General features: G+C 43.3%; 1 protein-coding gene across 1 annotated transcript in view; it reads left to right on the top strand.

Annotated features, from left to right (window-relative positions):
* cica (capicua transcriptional repressor a) overlaps positions 1-19,385 on the top strand; it is a 30,564-nt gene that overhangs the window by 7,778 nt on the left and 3,401 nt on the right. Inside the window, exons 3-21 of the mRNA XM_070921369.1 lie at positions 270-546; positions 5,122-5,253; positions 6,537-6,690; positions 9,337-9,436; positions 9,560-9,742; positions 10,022-10,148; positions 10,493-10,665; positions 11,464-11,596; positions 11,982-12,064; positions 12,501-13,389; positions 13,923-14,065; positions 14,895-15,055; positions 15,397-15,640; positions 16,407-16,704; positions 17,121-17,302; positions 17,570-17,712; positions 18,452-18,606; positions 18,977-19,111; positions 19,190-19,315. Of these exons, the coding sequence (XP_070777470.1) occupies positions 270-546; positions 5,122-5,253; positions 6,537-6,690; positions 9,337-9,436; positions 9,560-9,742; positions 10,022-10,148; positions 10,493-10,665; positions 11,464-11,596; positions 11,982-12,064; positions 12,501-13,389; positions 13,923-14,065; positions 14,895-15,055; positions 15,397-15,640; positions 16,407-16,704; positions 17,121-17,302; positions 17,570-17,712; positions 18,452-18,606; positions 18,977-19,111; positions 19,190-19,315 (3,838 nt within the window). The remainder of the gene's footprint in view (positions 1-269; positions 547-5,121; positions 5,254-6,536; positions 6,691-9,336; positions 9,437-9,559; positions 9,743-10,021; positions 10,149-10,492; positions 10,666-11,463; positions 11,597-11,981; positions 12,065-12,500; positions 13,390-13,922; positions 14,066-14,894; positions 15,056-15,396; positions 15,641-16,406; positions 16,705-17,120; positions 17,303-17,569; positions 17,713-18,451; positions 18,607-18,976; positions 19,112-19,189; positions 19,316-19,385) is intronic.

Raw genomic sequence — 19,385 nt, 5'->3', positions numbered from 1 at the left:
GCATCAAAATGATCTTAGAAACCTCTGAAACCACTCTGCACTGTAGGTAATACCGTGACATAGTCAAGTAGTAGTAGTGAAGTGGTGTTATTAACTATTAACTATGAAGAATCTATGAGTGAATGGAACATACACAACAACAAGTGGAGAAGTGGATTATGCTGCAGGGGTAGATTGAGTAGCGGCTGGAAGAGAATATACATCTGCTATATTATTGCTAAGAGCCAGTCTGCAGATAATAAAAATAACTTTTTGATGTCTCCTCCCAGTCCCTGACTCCAGCCACAGTGGGCCACGCTGCCCTGTCCAGTCCCTCCACCCCAGGGTCGATGCCCACTTCAGCTGGCTCAGTCCTGTCCTCCTCTGGTTCTGGAGGCAGGGAGAGGGAGAGAAAACCTGAGGGACACCAGGATGCCTCTGGAGGGGCACTGCCACAGCCGGTAGCCTGCCACCCAACGCCAACTGCCCTGCTGCCGCTAATACTGCCAGCTGAGTCGCCTCACCCTGCTCCACGCAAGCAAATCATCATGGGACGCCCAGGGACTGGTAAGGAAGGATGGGGAACGGGAAGGAGAGATCATTATGGCACTGTAGCTTTGTTCGCGTTAGATACAAAGTCTGCTGAGCCACACTGCCAAACAAGTAGGAAGGGATGTGCAGGCTGAAGCTTATGTACTCTAGCCTAGTACTTCTCGCTTTCATTATCTCTCTAGGGTTACAGGAGTGTCATCAGAGTGCTATGGCTATGACTCATGTACACTTTACTATTGTTTGCTTGCAGCGTAAGAAAGTCACCATATTCAAATGTTGTTTCTTTTGCCCCCTTGATTTGCCTTTTTAGGGCATTTTTGACCTTTTTCAGGAGCGTTTTTATTGACTTACTAATTAATTAATTTAGTAGGCTTGAATGCAGCAAATACTAAATGTAGGAAAAGCCACAGGTAAATGAATTATAGATGAAGTTGTTAGCATTTTAAGAACATTCATTTTGACCCAAGCTTCAGTCCATTTCAGGTCGTGGATGTAGATTTTGGTGTTCTAGAGAGTGTCGCACATACAGTATGTTTAATTTCCTCTTGGTTGTCATTACCTTCTTAAATCATCATCATCATCATCATTAAACCGTCAGCTAACTCTCTAAAATGCTCGATGTACTGTTAGAAGGAGCTCAGTGCTGTTTGAGGGAGAATGAAAAAGGTTGATGTTACTATTATCAGCAATTTTGTGTACCCTCTTTGGGCAAAAATCTGTAGTGAACATATTTTGTCAGCTTTGTGTGTGCAATGTTGGATATAAGAAAATTGGCCGCTGAGAAATAGAGGTGTTTGGGTTAATCATATACTGTATGCTTGTTTCCATGCCAACCATGCGATATTACAGCCAAAACTCAGAAATGTTACTTTGAATGTATGAATAAGGAAGATGGTTTCCGTTTGAAATGCATGATTTCTCATTTTGTGTCATTTTAACACAACACATTCTAAATCTGAAAACTGAAAGTGTAATAAATGTAAAGGAATTTGTCTTAGTGCAAAGAGATATTGGCAATTTATAGGTTGTTCAGTTTCACAGTTCAAACTGACAACATTTAGTATTTACAAGTCCAACACATTCAGGAAATACGGCATGGTTGCAGCGACAGAAGATGTGTTTAAAACCATTAAGTGTCAGAAGAGGCAGATTTATATCATGAGGATCTTTGAATTCAAAGTTTCAATATTTAGTTCTGATTGAATAATGATCATGTCTTGACTCGGTTAATGTGGTAAAGATGACTATAGAGTGAAACCTTTTTCTTCTGAGGCTTCAGAAAAGGTTTGATATATCAGCCGCTCAGGCAGACACCCAGACCTGCTGCTCATTGTGTGTAATACGTGACTCAGTGTGTGTAGTGTCAGAGTTATTGAGTGTGCTTGTGTGTGAGTGTGAGTGTTCGTGTGCAGGGGGTGTCACCCTTTTTATATATACGCATGTGCGCGCGTGTGTGTGTGAGAGAGAGATAAGGGGTGTTTTAACAGAAACTTTAAAAGGATATTGACATGTCTAGACATGCAAGACTAAGTACAGAGAGCAACAAGGACATTCACACCTCCTCCTCCACCCTACACACACGAGCATACACACTCATCTCGGTTTTCCAGACAATCAACAACCTCAGACAGGGCATCAAGGGCAGGTCCAGCGTGATGTGAATGTGTTTCATCACTCTCAGCAGAAAAAGGAGTAATTGTATTGCCGGCATGTTGTCATGGATACACTGTTTCCACCGGTAGAATTAGCGCAGTAAAGCGTTGAGGCTTGAGCTGATTACCGGAGCGCGCTTTTATTTCTCTCTCCCTCTCACATCCCTCGCACTGCTGCTAACAGCCACCTGCCTCTGTAGCGTAACGTTTCCTCTGCCATACATTTTTAAAAACACCTAGAGCCACAGTGGGCCCAGAAACAAACACAGGCAGAAGGCAGAGGAGGCCCCACGGCTGAGATCTCTCCTATATATAGCCCCGCTCAAGTGCAGCTGCATTAGCATCACAAGTTTCATTACTGCTCTCTTTGAGTACATCTGCAGCCTTCAGTGAAGAAGAGATAAGAGCTCCAATGTAGCTGAGGTCCCATCTTGTTACACAGCTCAGGAACAGCAGTATTGCTTTTGCACCCACAGGAGAAATTATTTGGAGAAGTCTCCAGTGGTAGTAATGTATAGTGATACGACAGGTGGATATCTACAGCTGAGTAGCATCATTTTCCCACCTTAAAGTGTGAAGACGGCTGTCCCCCCCCGTCAGGTGTATTTCTTTATCACTGCTGCCCCTCGCTCGTCATCACTGTCAGCGCTTCAAGTAAACCAGTAGACACAGATGGATATCTGACCAGTGTTTCTGTCTCTGATATTTTTCACAACTCACCACTGTCAGTGCTTCCCTGGAATATTCATGCCTCGCCTCTTCAGGGTGTCAGCAGGTCCTTTAAAAGAGTGTCTCTCTTTCTGACTTCCCCAGTCTGTGGCACTCAGTAATTTCCTAAAGCAGCTGAGCTCTGTAGCTTTCAGCAAACGTTACTCAAACCTGAGTAAATCATGCATTAGTTGAGGACTATTTTCAGCGATGGATTAATACACATTTGGTGTTCCTGTGGGTAATTACAGGAGTAGGATGGTGTATGTTGGATTAATTTAAACTAAATTACAGTGCCCATGCTCATTGCAAGTAAGGAAGATGTCACTCAGTCCAACAGTGTGGCTCGCTGATGCGTTTTTATTATTTTTGGTATGGAGCAACAGTAGAGCTCTATTGCTCTATTGAGTAATTACAATTAATAATTGATCAGGCTTTGGCTAAAACAGACAATAAACCTCCCAAATTCCAGTTGGGATATCCTGCTGATGTGTCCTTGAGTCATTAAATCCCTACAAGAGTTGCTGCAGTATATTTGAAAAAAGATATATACGTTGTTTACAATAAAGGATGTTATCAGTACTACTTTGGGTCTTTCCCGCCTTAAGAAAGCAACTTCTGGTGTGTAAAGCATTTGAATAAGCCTCACTTCCTCAGCTGAAGTTCCTCATGCAAACAGCAACATAAACTGCCAGTAAGTAGTAAGGAGTGCAAAGGTCAGAGCACAGTGATAATAGTCATGTGATACCAGAATCAGCATTCAAAACTTCTTGAACAGTGTGTGTGACCAACAGCCCACCCAGGACATATTTACACGTTCTTCGTTGTCTAGCTCAGCTCTGGATCTCCATTTTAGATGAGCCATAGCCGGCGAATGGTTAGCTATAAATAGACCATTTTAATACTTTATTATAAAATTATTAATGGAAATGGAAACTGGACATTGCAGTGCTGCAGCAGAGTTCATAGCCAGTTTATTTCCACCAGGCTAGACCTGTATATAGAATACTGCAGTCAGGGGAGGAGGCTGAAGTCTTTAACACATAAATGTGCAGACACTGAGAATGAACTGCTGCTGATTTAACCATGAACCATTTCACTGCTGATGTTTTTTACCATGTTCACCGTCTTAGTTTCAGTGTTAACATGCTAACATTTGCTAATTAGCTCCAAACACAAAGTACAGCTGAGGATGATGGGAATGTTAGTATTAGGCCATTGACGGCCCCTCGATAGATCGTCAAAGTGTCAGAAGACTCAGATGCACCGCCTCCTTGCGGTTTGCCATGTACATCGTCATGTTCTCTTTAGCTTGCTTAGCTTAGCTTGGTTGTCTTTCCTTTCTAAGACTTTGCGATTTTTGGGTTTTCGTCGATGTTTCGCGTATTTAGTCATAAACCAAAATATTGGACAAATTAAAAATTTGACCTGATGATGGCGCTAGATGAAAAGTTAAGGGATCTCTAGGATTCATCTTTTGGGCACCATGAACATTTGTACTAAATTTCATGGCAATCTATTAAATAGTTGTTGAGATATTTCAGTCTGGACCAAAGTGATGGACCGACAGGCGGACGTGAAGAGTCTTTGTCTGATGTAGTGCAATAGTTCTCTGTTTAATTACTTTTATATGTGGTTTTTCATGCTTATTGTGCTATTTATCTGTATTAATATTGTGATATTGTTTGTAACCATATGACCCATCTCACCAGAGCAGTAGGAACAGATTTGTGTGCAAGTTAAATTTGACTACTCTGTAGTCCTTCTTGGCTTGAAATGGTTCCCGCTGCAGAGACGGTTCAGTTCAGAGTCTGAGCTCGGCAGCAGTGGGGCAGCAGTCTAGACAGCGAGTAGTCTGGAGTCTGGAATCTCTGTGGATAAAATAACAGGTTCCCTCATCACATCACACACCACATGACCCCTCAACTCACATTATCCTGAGGGATGGTCTCTACGTGTGTGTGTGTGTGTGTTGGAGAGGGGGGCAGAGAAGATGACTGAATACACAACTCCATTCATGGTCTTCAGTCTCTGGCAGTTTCTATGAAAGTGTAGTTTTTAGTAGCGCTTTAGCTCATTGCTGGCTGACGATCACATAGGATTTCACATGCAGCCAGAGGGCAGAGCGCTACCTTCTGTCTACAGTCCATGATACTGAGATGGATAAACATGATGACATTTCACTTTCTCTCTCTCTCTTTCTCTTCTCTCTCCCTTCGTGTTCCCACAGTTTGGACCAACGTGGAGCCTCGGTCGGTGCCAGTGTTCCCTTGGCATTCACTCGTCCCTTTCCTGGAGCCCAGCCAATCAGGAGCGGCTGCCCAGCCTGCCGATGGCCAACAGCTTGTCAATCAGAACAAAGGTAGCAAATGACCCCACTCCTTTTCTCTGAACATGACATCATGACTTTTTACCCTGGAGAGGGACACAGAAGGCTCATTTCACTGCTTGTACCCAAATATATATAACTGTATATTATAAAACAAGTATTTCCCACAATATAATAATCATAACAGGAAATAGGGCTGTGTTTCTCAAACACGACTGCCAAAACACTCACACAGTACACAGCCAGTACAAATGTTGGTTGGACATGCCCGCAGCCAAGTCAGTGTTTCCCAAAACAGTTGCGACTGAATTGCAAATCGCACAGTTGGTGTTCACACCAATATAGTTCCAGCAACATTGTTGATAACACTATTTTTTGACTAGAGTGCTAAAATTTATTCAGACACTAATTTTGACTGGTGGGGACAGTCAGTCATCTCGACACATTTTCTTTTCCTCAGAGCTTCACGAGGACTTCTTCTAGGTCTTTAAGATCTCATTCTTTATCTTTCTTGTCTATGTGCAACTATGGATTTATTGTTTAATCTATGTAATGTCAGCAAATAGTGGATACAATTTCTCAGAGCCTAAGGTCACGTCTTAAAATGCTTGTTTTGTCCGACCAGCAATCTAAAACACAAAGATTAATTTGTTTTGCTAAAATATATGACGAAGAAAAGCAACAAACCCTCACACACAATGAATTGTCGTTGTTTTTTTGCTTGTAAAATGCCTGAAAGGATCAATTGATTATCAAACTAGTCTAAATTATAATACTTCATGTCTGTGCCACACTATCAATCTCAAAAGAAAACAGAGTTTGTTATTTTAGGATGTATTAGCGTAATACATAAAACCAACTTTAATTTGTGGGATTAGTTTTAAGAAATCGCCACACAGTCTTCTAAGCATTCTTCCATCTAAATTAATGGTACAAAAAACTGTGGCTAGTCTGTGTAAACCCAGAAAAAGAAAGCTATAATAAACTTTGCTAACAAGACACCTGCAGAATAAAAAAAAAACAAAACAAAGAAATTACTAAATTTAATGACAAAATCCTTCTGTAATGTACTGATGTAGTCACGAAACCCTTGAGGGAACATTTCCTTTATATGTGAATAGTCTTCTTACTACTGCAGCAGATTATAATATAGATGTAGTCAGAGCTTCTCACACCTCCCACAGTCAGTTGGCCAGAATAGAGCTTTCCATCAACAAGCTGCATGCAGGATAGCCCTGCGTTTACACACATAGCACTGTTACTGACTTTCATAACGCCTGTCACTAACTGGCATATAAATGGCTTTTATTTTTCAGAGCCTCGTTGCGGAGTGGCCCTGGTGAGCGACGGGCGGACCGGCCCTCCAGACCTAGAGAGGGGATCGCCGTCATGTCCTCCCCCGACCAATGACAATCCTCCCACAGACAGGGGTGGGGCTGACAGCGAGACAGAGAGTGATATAGATGACCCGTAAGTACAAAGAGGTTGTTTTTGTTTCGGGGTTTTTTTCTCCTGCTCCCTGGTATTATCAAGATCAGAAAGCTTATCAGGGGCTAGATATTTTGAATTGTAAGAATTGTTTGGTACAACAAACAGTGTAGTGCTCAGGAGTGAATTTTGTGTTAGTTGTCCAGCAACGAAATGGAATCAAGAGAAGAAGAGGAAGAAGCTCAAGAAATAAAAGATTTGATTTAGATTCGGGTGTAGAGGAGCGCTGTGGCACATTGACCACATTGTGAAATGAAATGAAATTTTTGGGGCCTTTTTGTCTTAATGTTCATTTGTATCCATTTTGAAAAGAAATGTCTGTAGCTATATTTCATTTTTCCATATACTTAAAATATGGAGACGCACAAAAAAACAATAGTGTCCTCAAACTAACCTTCTGTCCTTTAAAAAGTATCAAACTTGTTTTGGTGCAACATTTAAATGGTGTAAACTCATTTTGAGTTTCCTCTCTGCGACTCTGGGTATGACTCAGTAGAAGGCAGATAGTAACTAGATTACGCAGATTGTTGGTGCAGTTTGAACCGCCCGTTTTAAAACTCTCTAGGACGCTATGCTCAGAACAGGTGCGCCGAAATCCACCTCTGACAGCAAAATTCAAAAGAAACAAACAACAACAAACTACTTTTCTACCAGCTGCATCAGTGTTGTGTGTGTGTCTGGCAGGAGTTGTTCAGTCTGTGCTTGCTCATTCCACTCAGTCTCAGGCTGCGTCTCTGCGTCTGGCTGGGTTATTGCTCTTTCAGTGTGACTCAGACGGGCTGCGTGGCTGTCTGGCTGGTAGTGTGGTTTTGAATGTTTCAGGGTCACTGTGCTCACAGTGATGGCGGCTCTGTTTGGACCCACAGCGAGAACAAAAAGAAATGCTTCAGCAATCTCTGAATGTTGCAGCGGCTACACCTGTTATCTGGGAGCATCTCAATGGAAAAACAAATGGCATTAATGAAAACAAAGTCGAGACATTTAACAAGATTTGAGCTCTGCTTGTTCAATACACCCCAATTGTGTACGTGCTTACAGACGCATATAAGTATAATATACATCTTTTTACATTTTTTTGTTTTATTTGTTTGTCTCCTGCTTCTTGTCTCTCTGTCTCTTCTATTCTCAGTCTGTTACGCCCTTCTTGCCTTCTTTTTTTGTATTTTTGGTACGAAGACGAACTGAAACATAGTGCAGCACACTAATACTAGTGTACGACGTCATCTGGCGGAGGGATGTTGTAGTGGCGTGGTGTGGTCCTAATGAGAGAAGTGTGTCAGTCATGCTCACGAGTTGCGAGCAATAGTTTGCTGAAAATGTTCAGTCATCCTCCTGTCACCATATTATGTCTCCCATCATGGTGCCTGATGTTTCTCACTACAAAGAAGGTTTTCACACCACCCACACGCACATGTTCACCCATACGCTTATTAACATGCACAGAAATAGCACATCTGACTTTACCCCAACCAAACTCTCATGTGACCCCAATCTTCTTGACACCTTATGATTGCTCTGGTAGTCGTGTCTTCCATGTTTATATAATCTTTGCTGTATTATGTGTTTGCTGTATATAATAAAAATGCTTTAGGAAAATTAGACAAGAAGGCAAAAAAAAAGTGCCATATTCTAGGTTTTTAGGTTTGACTATCTGTCTGCCGGCTCACAGTTTCAAAAGACTTTTCTAGTAGCCGTAACTGTTTCATTCAATTCAAACACTTTTTTTGCCAGTTTATCACACAGTTTTGCTCGCAAATCTGTGGTGTATGTTTCAAACAAAATTGCACAAAAATAACCTGTGAAAGCCAGAAGTTATAGCAACTGATTGTTTGTTCCCTGCGAGGCAGTGGCTTGTTTTGTTGACCCTTTTCCTTTTCTGCTTTATGTTTGATTATTCATGTTCTGTTTTTGGGTCTCTGCAAGCGTCATCACTAATATAAACTGTACTGTTATTGAAATAATACGAAGAATTTGTGTACGAACTATTATCTATTTTACTACTGTTTCTCCAACTGCTGTAACACAATAGTCATTCAAACTTAACCCAGTTTGTGAACATTTTTATTTGCTTTTTTTTATTTACTTTGTGTCTGGTTGCGCTTTCCTGGAAACTTGGCTCACAGTGTATGTAATTATTAGAATTAGTAGAAACAGCAGTTTAACTGAATAAATACTTAGTAGTTAGCATGCGCAGAGATAACAACCATGGCTGAACAGATAAAGGAAAGTGATGAAAGTAAATGAAATGAAAAGAAAGTCAGGAAGACAACTTTGTGTTGCCGTATCAATAAAAAAAACAGGTGTCTGAAGGTAAACACTATAATAATATGCTGGTTAATACAGTGTTCATCTAATGGAACTTCATGGAACTTTGTCATCAAACCACAAAGGTGTGAAATACTTTAAAAACGTTTGAAAAATAGAGTTAGATCAAATCAAGAGTAGACTCCACACTCTTACACAGTAGCTTAATAAATGAGGAACATTGTGTCCTGAATTCCTCCCTAAATCCTCCACAACCCTTTAGCCTCGTTACTCTCCTGAAAGTCCCTCACAGTGGGGAATCTCCCTTGATTTCTTGTCTCTTTCAGACTCACTGTTTCACTTTTTCTCTGTGTGGGAATGCAGGTTCTCCCCAGGTGTGGCCAACGATCCGGCACCCTCCACTGGCCCCATGAAGAGACGCACGCAGTCCCTCAGCGCCCTGCCCAAGGACGGAGACAGGAAGGTCGGTCCACCTTGCAGACAGGCAGTCAATCAGTAGGAAAGGCGAAAAGATGCTTACTAAATGTTACTTCTAGAGCTCACCATACATGTCTAAACTTTCTGTCCTCTTCCAAACCTCAACCAGAGAGAGAAAGACCACATCCGCCGTCCCATGAATGCATTCATGATCTTCAGCAAACGCCACCGAGCCCTGGTGCACCAGCGACACCCCAACCAGGACAACCGGACAGTCAGCAAGATCCTGGGGGAGTGGTGGTACGCACTAGGGCCCAACGAGAAGCAGCAGTACCACGACCTGGCCTTCCAGGTAAAGATTCTCTCTAAAATCCTTTAAGTGGCCCTTATTATATTTCTTCAGTGCATTGTCAGAGTTAAAGGGTACAGTTAACTACTACTACTATTACTACTAACAACTGTAGTGGTGACTCTTTAGCCAGTATATTCTGTGCTGTAGACATCCAGATTCACCAACAGCAACAGCAGTTTGTTTTCTTGAGCAGTGAAAGGCACCATGGATAAATTACAGAGATTCAAAGTGCATAAACAGAAAATTAAAGACCCTCTCCTCCTCCTCCTCCTCCTCCAGGTGAAAGAGGCCCACTTCAGAGCCCACCCTGACTGGAAGTGGTGCAACAAGGACCGCAGGAAGTCCCTGTCAGAGGGCCGTGGGACGCCAAAGGAGCCACGGGAGAGGAGCATGTCGGAGAGCATAGGTGTGTGTGTGTGTGTGTGTGTGTGTGTGTGTGTGTGTGTGTGTGTTGATTAGCATTTCCAAGCACAAAATGGCTTTTACAAGCTTCTTCATCAACTGCTTTGAATCTGTCTGTTTTAGATCCTGCAGTGAATTAAAATACATATTGAACCATTTTCTGAAAACATTTACTGTAATTATAGAAAACCCTGCTCTGATTTTCATTGTATATTACAGGCATTTTGTTGATGCTCTTAGACAGAGTGTCTGTGGATTTTATGGAACTGGTTCTAAGTTTTATTGATCTATTCCATGATGATACACTGATATTTTATCTTTGCTCAGAGTCTTTCTCCTATTCCTCAGATCCCCATCCGGAGTCCCAGGTGCTGGAGGGGAAGGGAGGAGGCTCGGGCTGGCCAGGGGGATTGGAGCGTCGAGGGGGGCTGTTTGTGGGGCAGCACACCCGTCCCCGAGCCCTTTCCCAGAGTGCCGTGCACACCCTGGAGCAGAGAGAGAGAGAGGGAGACCTGGAGAAGGTAGGAGGTTGTTAATCTGTAGCTCAAAGGCAGCAAACAGACTCTGGAGGTTTAAGAATGTGAAGCAAACTGTTCCAGATATCTCGCTAGTTTAATCTTAAAGCTAGAGAAAGTTAAAATCATGTGCTTTCAGTCAAGTCAAGAGTATTATTCAAGCACTTTTAACAAATGTATTGCTTCTAAGAGAACAAATAAAATAAGTAGAACAAATAAAAATGCAGCAGACTGCAGTAATTGTGTACGTGAGCGCCTACACACCCACATGTGTATTCACAGACAGCAGACGTGTATCCTTCACACTGCAGAGCATTTTGGTTGAACTCTGCGACTGAAATCACGCTGTTCAAAAACAGTTCAAATGGACTCTCTTTGTTCTTTGTGTGAGGGCTTGAGTTGTTGCTGCTGAAAACCCACTGAAAGCTCTGGGGGAGCTCAGCCTCCAACTTCAAAGGTTTCACTTTCTACTTTTTTAGTGCCTTTGAAGGTATGAGACTGTAGTGTTTGCTGCTTCGCTCCTAATCACAGGGGGATAGGCCTGCATGTTAGCTCTTTTGTTTTCAAGGCATTCATGTAATGCTGGTGGCAAAGCTGTATACAGTATGTATGCATGCTTTGATAATCGCTATGTAATGTCTGTCTGAAGTGTTGTTCTTAGGTACTTAAGGTTTTTCTTTTTAGATTAGAGTTTATAATCAGTGTCCTTCAAAAATGAATAGTGTCTGCAACAACTACCCAGACATCTTTTTGTAGTAAAACTGCAAAATGCCTTTCGTCTTTTTCTTCTCTCCACTGTGTCAGGAGGACGGAGCGAGTTTGTTTCGCCACCGCCCCCTGCCTTCGTCCCTGTACCAGGGCGGGGTCAGCGAGGACGTGACCAGTGACGAAGAGCGCATGGTCATCTGTGAGGAAGAGGGTTACGATGATGTCATGGGTGAGTTAGATGATCAGCAGAGTGGTCCAGTGGTGGTTAAAGAGACTGTTGCATAACCACAAAGTTTCAGTTCCCACAACAATCAGTGTGTCTTTAAAAAAAAAAACAACGTCAGCCTTCTTAGTCAGAATGACAATGTCAGCAAAACACCTAAAAGCGGCTGTGTCATGTGGTGAGCAGCAGCCCCGGACGGTGAATTCCTAGTGTTAAAATATAACAATAACAATAGCACATAATTGGCTATTTGATGGTGATACTAGTGGTTTGAAGGCAGCCTTTCCAAATTGCAAATGAAATCGCTTCCAGTGAACAGTTGAAAGTATAACGCGTGTTTAGTCCCTCTTTGTTAAAACACTAACTTCTGATATCCATGTCCCACCCTCAGAGGATTCCTGTCCTGAAGGCTCCATTGACCTCAAGTGTAAAGAGAGAGTGACGGACAGTGACGAGGACGAACCAGATGGACAGGTAGCTGCAGTGATCATCAAATCAAATTCACTTTGAGCTTTTACTGTCTCTCCTTTCCCACATTTTGCACTGGATATATATAATATAAAGGACGTTTTGATTTTACTGATTAATAATTTTTTTTATTCAGTACTTGTTTCTGATCAGTATATAGTCTCCCCATAGATGAATCGAGTATAAGGTCATCCAGTTAGGTACTGATGTAGCTGGATTTACAGGGTAGAGCCTTGAGGAGCTGCATTATTATATGAACGGTATAATTCTGTAATCATAAGCTTTTTAGTTTCTGAAGTCTTTTATTCCCATCAAGCATTAAAAGCACTGATTTTTTTCACTAAGTTGAGAAACTTGTGTGTTCATGAAGAAGAGCAGAACTTAACATTTTAACTTTCCTGGCTTTGATCTCCCCCTCTCTCCCTCTATCTCTTCCCTCCAGCATGGCTTCCAGCCAGTGGCTCGCTCCTCTCTCCCCTCTTCCTCTCCCTCCATGCCTCACTCTGACTCCACATCAGCTAAAGGGAACGGAGGAGGAGGAGGAGGTGGTGAAGAGGGGTCTGAGAGGAAGAGAAAGAGAGGTGCAGACGGAGGAGAGGAGGGGAGCAACGGTGGATCCAAGAGAGAAGAAACAGCATCCGGTGGAGGAGAAGGAGGTGGAGGAGGTGGGCAGGGTGTCTCCTCTCTGTCCATCGCAGGCTCAACATCCAGCACCCAGGCTCCCCTCGTCCTGGCCCAGCAGGGTTTGACCCAGGTCCTCGGCACCCCCCGTATTGCTCCCACTATGGTGACCAATGTGGTACGACCCATTGCCAGCACGCCCATCCCCATCGCCAGCAAGCCAGTGGAAGGAGCCGTCACCCTCAGCTCCCTGCCCCAGGACAAGAAAGCCACTCTCCTGATTGGAGGAGGCGGACCTCAGCAGCTGCCAATCACCACAGGGGGTGGGTACCTGTCCTCATCCTCCTCCCCTGGTCCAGTCAGTGTAACCCCTTTGGGGGGCAGCGGCCTGGTCACTAGCCTAGTTTTGGGAGGGTCCTTTCCCGCCACCCAACCAATGCAGCTCCTCACCCCCCCGCAGCCACACGCACAAACCCCACTACCTTTCCTCCAGCCCCAGCTCCACCCCACTGCCGCCACCTCCTCTCTCACACCTCCCGCCGGCCCCAAGCCGCTAGCACAGGTCCAGTACATCCTGCCTACCGAGAGCCCCTCCTCCCCTCAACTCACCCACCAGCAAATTCTCTCCCTGCCCACCAATGCCGCCCTGGCCAATGGCGTGCACTCAGGGGCAGGAATCAGAGTTGCGTCAGTCAGCCCCGGGACCAGAGGTGAGACAGAGCAACGATTGGCCGACAAAAAAAAACAAATCAAAGTTTCATTTTAGAATTTCCGCTGGTCCACTGAAAACAAATGTCTTTCTTTCATTTTTCTTTTTGCTGTAGTTCCCTTACTTCTTATTTCTCATCTCCACGGGAAGCACTTAAAATAGATTTGATTAGCTTACATAAACAGGAGATAAATGATTGACAGGAGAAACACTGTTGACATGAGTATGAGCACCCGCCGCCCACCCATGCCTTAATCACTCTATTCATAAGAGTCAGAAGCAACAGAACATTGTTCCACCTTGTTATCAAGGAGGAATTTCACTATTACCAGTAGCTGAAATGTCCTCTCTGTCACAGTGTGTCTCCACCCACCCGTCGCTCCTGTGCTGTCTTCACCTCCCCTCTTTTGGCTCGATTCATCTGTTTCTCACACTGAGTGTTTTAATTCTCTCTCTCTCTGTCTCTCTGTCTCTCTCTGTCTCTCTCTCTCTCTCTGTCTCTCTCTCTCTCTCTCTCTCCTTCTCACTCATTAGTCCAAACCCAGTCGCCTGTCTTGCAGAGCAAGATGTTGGTTCCCATGGCAACAGTGAGAACAGGGTCTACTCCTCCTCATCCTTCCATTTCCCTCGTCGCTCCGCCTCTTCCTGTGCAGAATGGCGCCGCGACAGGAAACAAGGTAAGAATGTCAACAGGGTAACTAAACTAGTATCAATGATAAATAGACGCCACCCTGTTTGCTGACAGATGACAAGGTCGTTAAATCCACAACAGCACCAGCAGCATTAAATCTAGACGGAGACGACACATCTTCATGTTTGTTCCTATGTGTGAGTGTCAGTGTAGAGAAAAGAAGTTTTGCTTCATGTTCTGTGCTGCGATCTTTATCCACTTTTGAATCGTCTGATTCAGACCAAAACGTTTTTGAAGAATTCACTCAGGAAAGTTCACACACTGTAATGAAAACTAACCCTGATGTAGTGCTAATCGATTAGTCAATGCACAGAAATAATTGAGTAATCATTTAAGTAATTTATCAAGGAAAAATACAAAATATGTGCTGGTTCCAGCTTTTCAAATGTGATGATTTGTTGCTATTTTTCTCTTTTATATCATTGTAAATTGAATTTTTGGGGTTTTGGGCTGTTGGTCAAACAGAACAAGCAATTTAATGAAGAGCTTTTTTCACCATTTTCACCATTACTTATTAACCTAATAATTAATCAATTAATCAAAGCAATGAAATGAAATGAAAAATCAAATGAAAGTAATTGCTAGTTGCAGCCCTACTGCTGTGCTGCATTCTATTTAGAAGGGACCAGTTGCTTCAACAAAATTGTTCTGAGGCCTATAAAACCATGATATTTATAAGTTTGTCTCACTGGATACATAACAAATAAATTATTAAATATCAGATGTGTTTCTCCAAAAAAGCTGAACTTCTGGGTCTATTTTTAGATTGTTGGTGAGAAAATCCTTTTGTTAATGTGTTTTCTTGCCTCCCAAAGATCATCCAGATCGCTCCCATGCCTGTGGTCCAGACCAACGTTCACCCTAACGGCGCAGCAGCAGTGCATCCTGGGAGCCCCTTTCCTGTTTCCATGGCAACGGTGATGGCTCCCGGTGCCGCGCCCCCACAGACCGTTCTTCTGACCTCTCCACCCACCAGGTCACTAACACAGCCCTCAACACCTGAAGACAGCTACATACACCCGCTTTTATTTTCCTCAGTTGCTGCTTCAGCCGGTCAGAGATCCATCTCAGATATAAAGATGCTGTCGATTTCGATTTTAGCTAGGTTGTAATGTTAATTGGACTTAATGTGCAGTAAATGTACACATTTTGACACTCCTTCTTCCCTTTGAGTGATGTGAACAATGATACTAACTGTAGAAACTTTAAATATCCTTTTCTCAATTTCTCCAAGTTTTTAGAAGCTGCTCAGGTCATCATTGACTTTTTTGATTTGTAATATTCCGCTTTGACACTCATGACTCTTCTCTCCTTTAGGATAACCTATGTCCAGTCTGGCCCAGGAGTTACCACGGCAACGCCCCAACAGGCCACACCCGTTCCAGGCCCTGCATATCTTCCATCATCTCTGGCAACCCTGGGCTTCACCGCCATCGCCCCGGCCGGCCAAACCCTGGTTCAGCCCATCGTCGGTCAACCGCCGCTGTTAGCTCCAGCCCCGCCTCTGAGCTGTCAATCACAGACCCCTCCAGGTCAGGCCTCAGGAACCGCTGGTCGTCAGGTAAAGAACAACTGTACGGTGTTAGTACTAAAGACTTGGTAGTGTATAGGTGTGTGCCATGAAGACTGAAGAAGAAAACTGAAAAGTCAAAAGAAGTAACTTCTTAGTATTTAAGGAGTGAAAAATCTAATTAACATTAAAAGTACCTTGTTATCAGTTTTTATTGTCCCAGTTTGCTTCAAAAGATCATTTGTAGTTTTTCTTTTCAATACAGACACTGTAAATTTAATTTCCTGATTTCACAAAATGTCCAAGTTATACAAATAGTGTGTGAGTGAATTTAAACTCAAAAAGTCTCTTGCAATAAGGAGTGCACATTTTAAAAAAGCTATTCCTATTTGGTCAGTAAAGGCAGGAGCGAATGCAGCTCCGCAGGCAGCGGGATTAAAGGTGCTAGATTTTACATTGTGGTATCGATAAATCATCGCTAAACTTTAGGGAAATGTAAACAAATGAGAAAATAGTCACTTTTGGCCTCTACACTACATTTTACATTATGTGGCAGCAGTTTTAAAAACTGCTGGGTTGATTTACTGCACAAAGATTAGTTTACTTCGTGTAACAGAACAGAATCTATTTTTACTCCAGGAGTAATAAATAAATTTAATTCCACTTCCACTCTTGAATCTCTGCTTTAGCTTCTCATGATATATTCGCTTCTTGTGTTTCTTTTTCTTCAAAACAAACATGAAACCAGGAAAGTCTCAAATGACACACAAAAATCTCTAATTTACTGACATGCTCGCTTTGCTGTCTTCTTCATCAGGTACTAACTGCCATCTACCCTGCGCCAACTGTTGCACTGGCTACTGGCGTGGTCCCTACGACAACCACGCCGCCCGCAGTGGCCGCCCCAGCCCAGGATGTTATAAACCCCTCCTCTCCATTGGCGACGGGGGTGCAGGGTTCAGCAGTGGCGACACCTCAGTCTAACGTGGCAGTTGAGGTGGAGCCGAAGGTGGAGGTGAAAAGGGAGAGCCAGCTGGATGAGGATGGAGGACACAGGTTTTCAAGCTGTGCTGTCAGCTCCTCTTTGGCCACCTGTATGAGTAATGCCATAGCAGGTAACGCTCCACTGGTCTCGTTTTAAATTTCAGAGTTGGTTTGGAGTGTTTGGAGCCTTAAATATCTTCTTAAATCTCATCCCTTTTTGCCCAAACATGTAAACAAAATATCAACATCAACATGAACCCATCCTGCATGTGATTGGTTAAAAGGGACACTTTCTTAGCTATCATTGGTCTTTACTTTAAAAAAACATGGTGTTGCAGAATCATCAGATATTTTCTAAATTGTCCACCATGGGAATCCGTTTTGCTTTATATTTAAGGCATAAAAGGGACCATGTTGTTGCAGAATCAGTTTTCAGTGAATGTTTTCCAAATTAAAAACTTGTAGTGAAGCTAAACTTTCAGGGTTGAAACTGACGCTGTTAGATTAGTGGAAAGTCAAAGTTTTGAATCATCTTTATCCGTTCCAGTCAAAAAAGAGGAGGACATCGGTCTGTACATCAAAGAGGAAAATCTGAGAGATGGACACAGCAGAGAGACACGAAGCGAGATGGACAGAGAGCGAGAGAGAGGGATGAAGGAGAACAGTGAAAAGAAGGGAGGCAGAGAGACAGACAGAGAGGACCACAGCATGGGCGACAGCAGCAAAGAGGTGAGAAAAGCTGGATATCTGCTCCATTCCTTCAGTCGTCTCTTTTATCAAATCAACACATTTCTTGAAGCTTTGCTTAAAGATCTTTAGAGGCCGATTTAAATAGCCTCGTCTCTTCTCTAAGAATTTCTCTTATGAAGGACTATTCAATCCTTTATGCTAACAAACAGTTCTCCTACAGCTCTGACTCTGACTACAGAAAGTCATGAGAAAGTTAAGGAATTGTACGCCGGGACTGCAATGGCTTTCTCTCTTCTCTCTTCTCAGGCTGGACCTCGTACCCCTCCTCCACCATGCTCAGGTTTGGACCCCCCTCCCCCTCCCCCTGTGGAAAGAGAGCCCCCCTCTTCCTCAAAGAAGACCAAGTTCCGACCCCCACCTCTCAAAAAGACACCCGATTCTCTCGACAAGTAAGCGGGACAATTACATTTTTTTTATTTAATCAAACACATCTGAGTAGGTTTGGTGTCTAGAGAATTTACTAAATGACATGAAATGGGTAAGTACCTTTAATATAAGACATGAGTGTTTGGTTATGATTTAAGCCCAGTCTCGTCTTTGACTGCAAGACAAGCTTTTATTCAAGCCCGGAGCCATTCTCGGTGATCAGACGTTAGTTATGGCTCTCGTGGAATCGGTGCCAAAGCAAAATAAAACAAGTCTGCCCGGTCCTTCTGGCTTTCTGGTCGTTGTAAGACATTGTTCTCTCTATTTTAACAGTTTACATTTTCTCAAGCTGAGAGATCTCATATAACAGTAGCTGATCTTCTGTAATTGTGGCGTGAAGCAGCTTGAAGATGAGATACAGTGCCCTGGAGAGGACTCCATTTGTTGACTTTATTTAACACTGTCTTTCACATAGTAGTGGCATCGAGCTCCATTTTTAGTTTGTGACCAAACCTCCAACTTCATAAAATTGTGGTGGAAACTCTTTGTTTACTGAATGTGAGTGGGCGGAGTGCTCACCCTTTATATTCTTTATTTAGACAGTAGGAGAGTGGTGGTGAAACCACAGAGAAGAGAAAGCCCCGGCAGAACTCAGCCCTAAGGCATGAGAAATGTGCATGCATTCAGAGGACATCCCTTGATATTTTAATGCTGGATTACTGGACTGGGGACTGACATGACCACTGTGTTCTCTGTGTGCAGGTCTGTTTTGTCGGAGACGTACTTTGAGGAGCGTTTTGCTGAGCTTCCAGAGTTTAACCCAGAGGAGGTCCTTCCTTCGCCCACTCTGCAGAGTCTGGCCACCTCCCCAAGAGCCATCCTGGGAAGCTACCGCAGGAAGAGACGTAACTCAACTGGTGAGATGCAGAGAGAGAGAGAGAGAGAGACGTAACTAACTTTGATCCAAAGAAATACCTAAAGTGATACATAACAAATATAAAATAAATTACATTTTTAACAGAGCAACCTTTTTCTTATTTGGAGACATTTTTGTCTCATTTCTGCATCTTCTAACTGGTTTTTACCTCTTCTTCTTCATTGTTTTTATTACCTTGATTCCTCCTTTCTCCTCCATCTTTATAACCCCATTGTCCTCTCTAAATCACCCTTACATTTAATCACTCCCTGCTCCTCGACCCTGTCCTCTCTTCCTACATGCCCCCCTTCCTCTTTATACTCTGTTATCCCCCTTTTCCTTTCTTCGTACTTCACATGTCATGGATGTAGAGCTGGAGGTGACAGCAGAAGACCCCAGCTCCCCGAGAAGGAAGACTCGTCGTCTCTCTAGCTGCAGCTCGGAGCCCAACACCCCCAAGAGCGCCGCCAAGTGTGAGGGAGACATCTTCACCTTCGACAGACCAGGTACGACAGGTACAACAGCTGCAGAATTGCTCGAAACATTTCATTGAAAGTGATACGATATTCTGCTTGTTCAACCAGGCACAGAGGGAGAGGATCTTCTAGGAGATTTGGACCGGGTTCCCTATTCGTCTCTGCGTAGAACTCTGGATCAGCGCCGGGCCCTGGTCATGCAGCTGTTTCAGGAACATGGCTTCTTTCCCTCAGGTAAACCACCGGTAGATATAGTACATAATGTCACAGTACTTATTACATCTACTTCCTCTTTTTCCCTCCT

The sequence above is a fragment of the Enoplosus armatus genome, chromosome 16 (genome assembly GCF_043641665.1).
Source record: "Enoplosus armatus isolate fEnoArm2 chromosome 16, fEnoArm2.hap1, whole genome shotgun sequence".
In the NCBI taxonomy this organism is placed as follows: Eukaryota; Metazoa; Chordata; class Actinopteri; order Centrarchiformes; family Enoplosidae; genus Enoplosus; species Enoplosus armatus.
The sequence above is the reverse complement of the archived record's forward strand: the minus strand, read 5'-3'. Positions and strand labels throughout refer to the sequence as shown.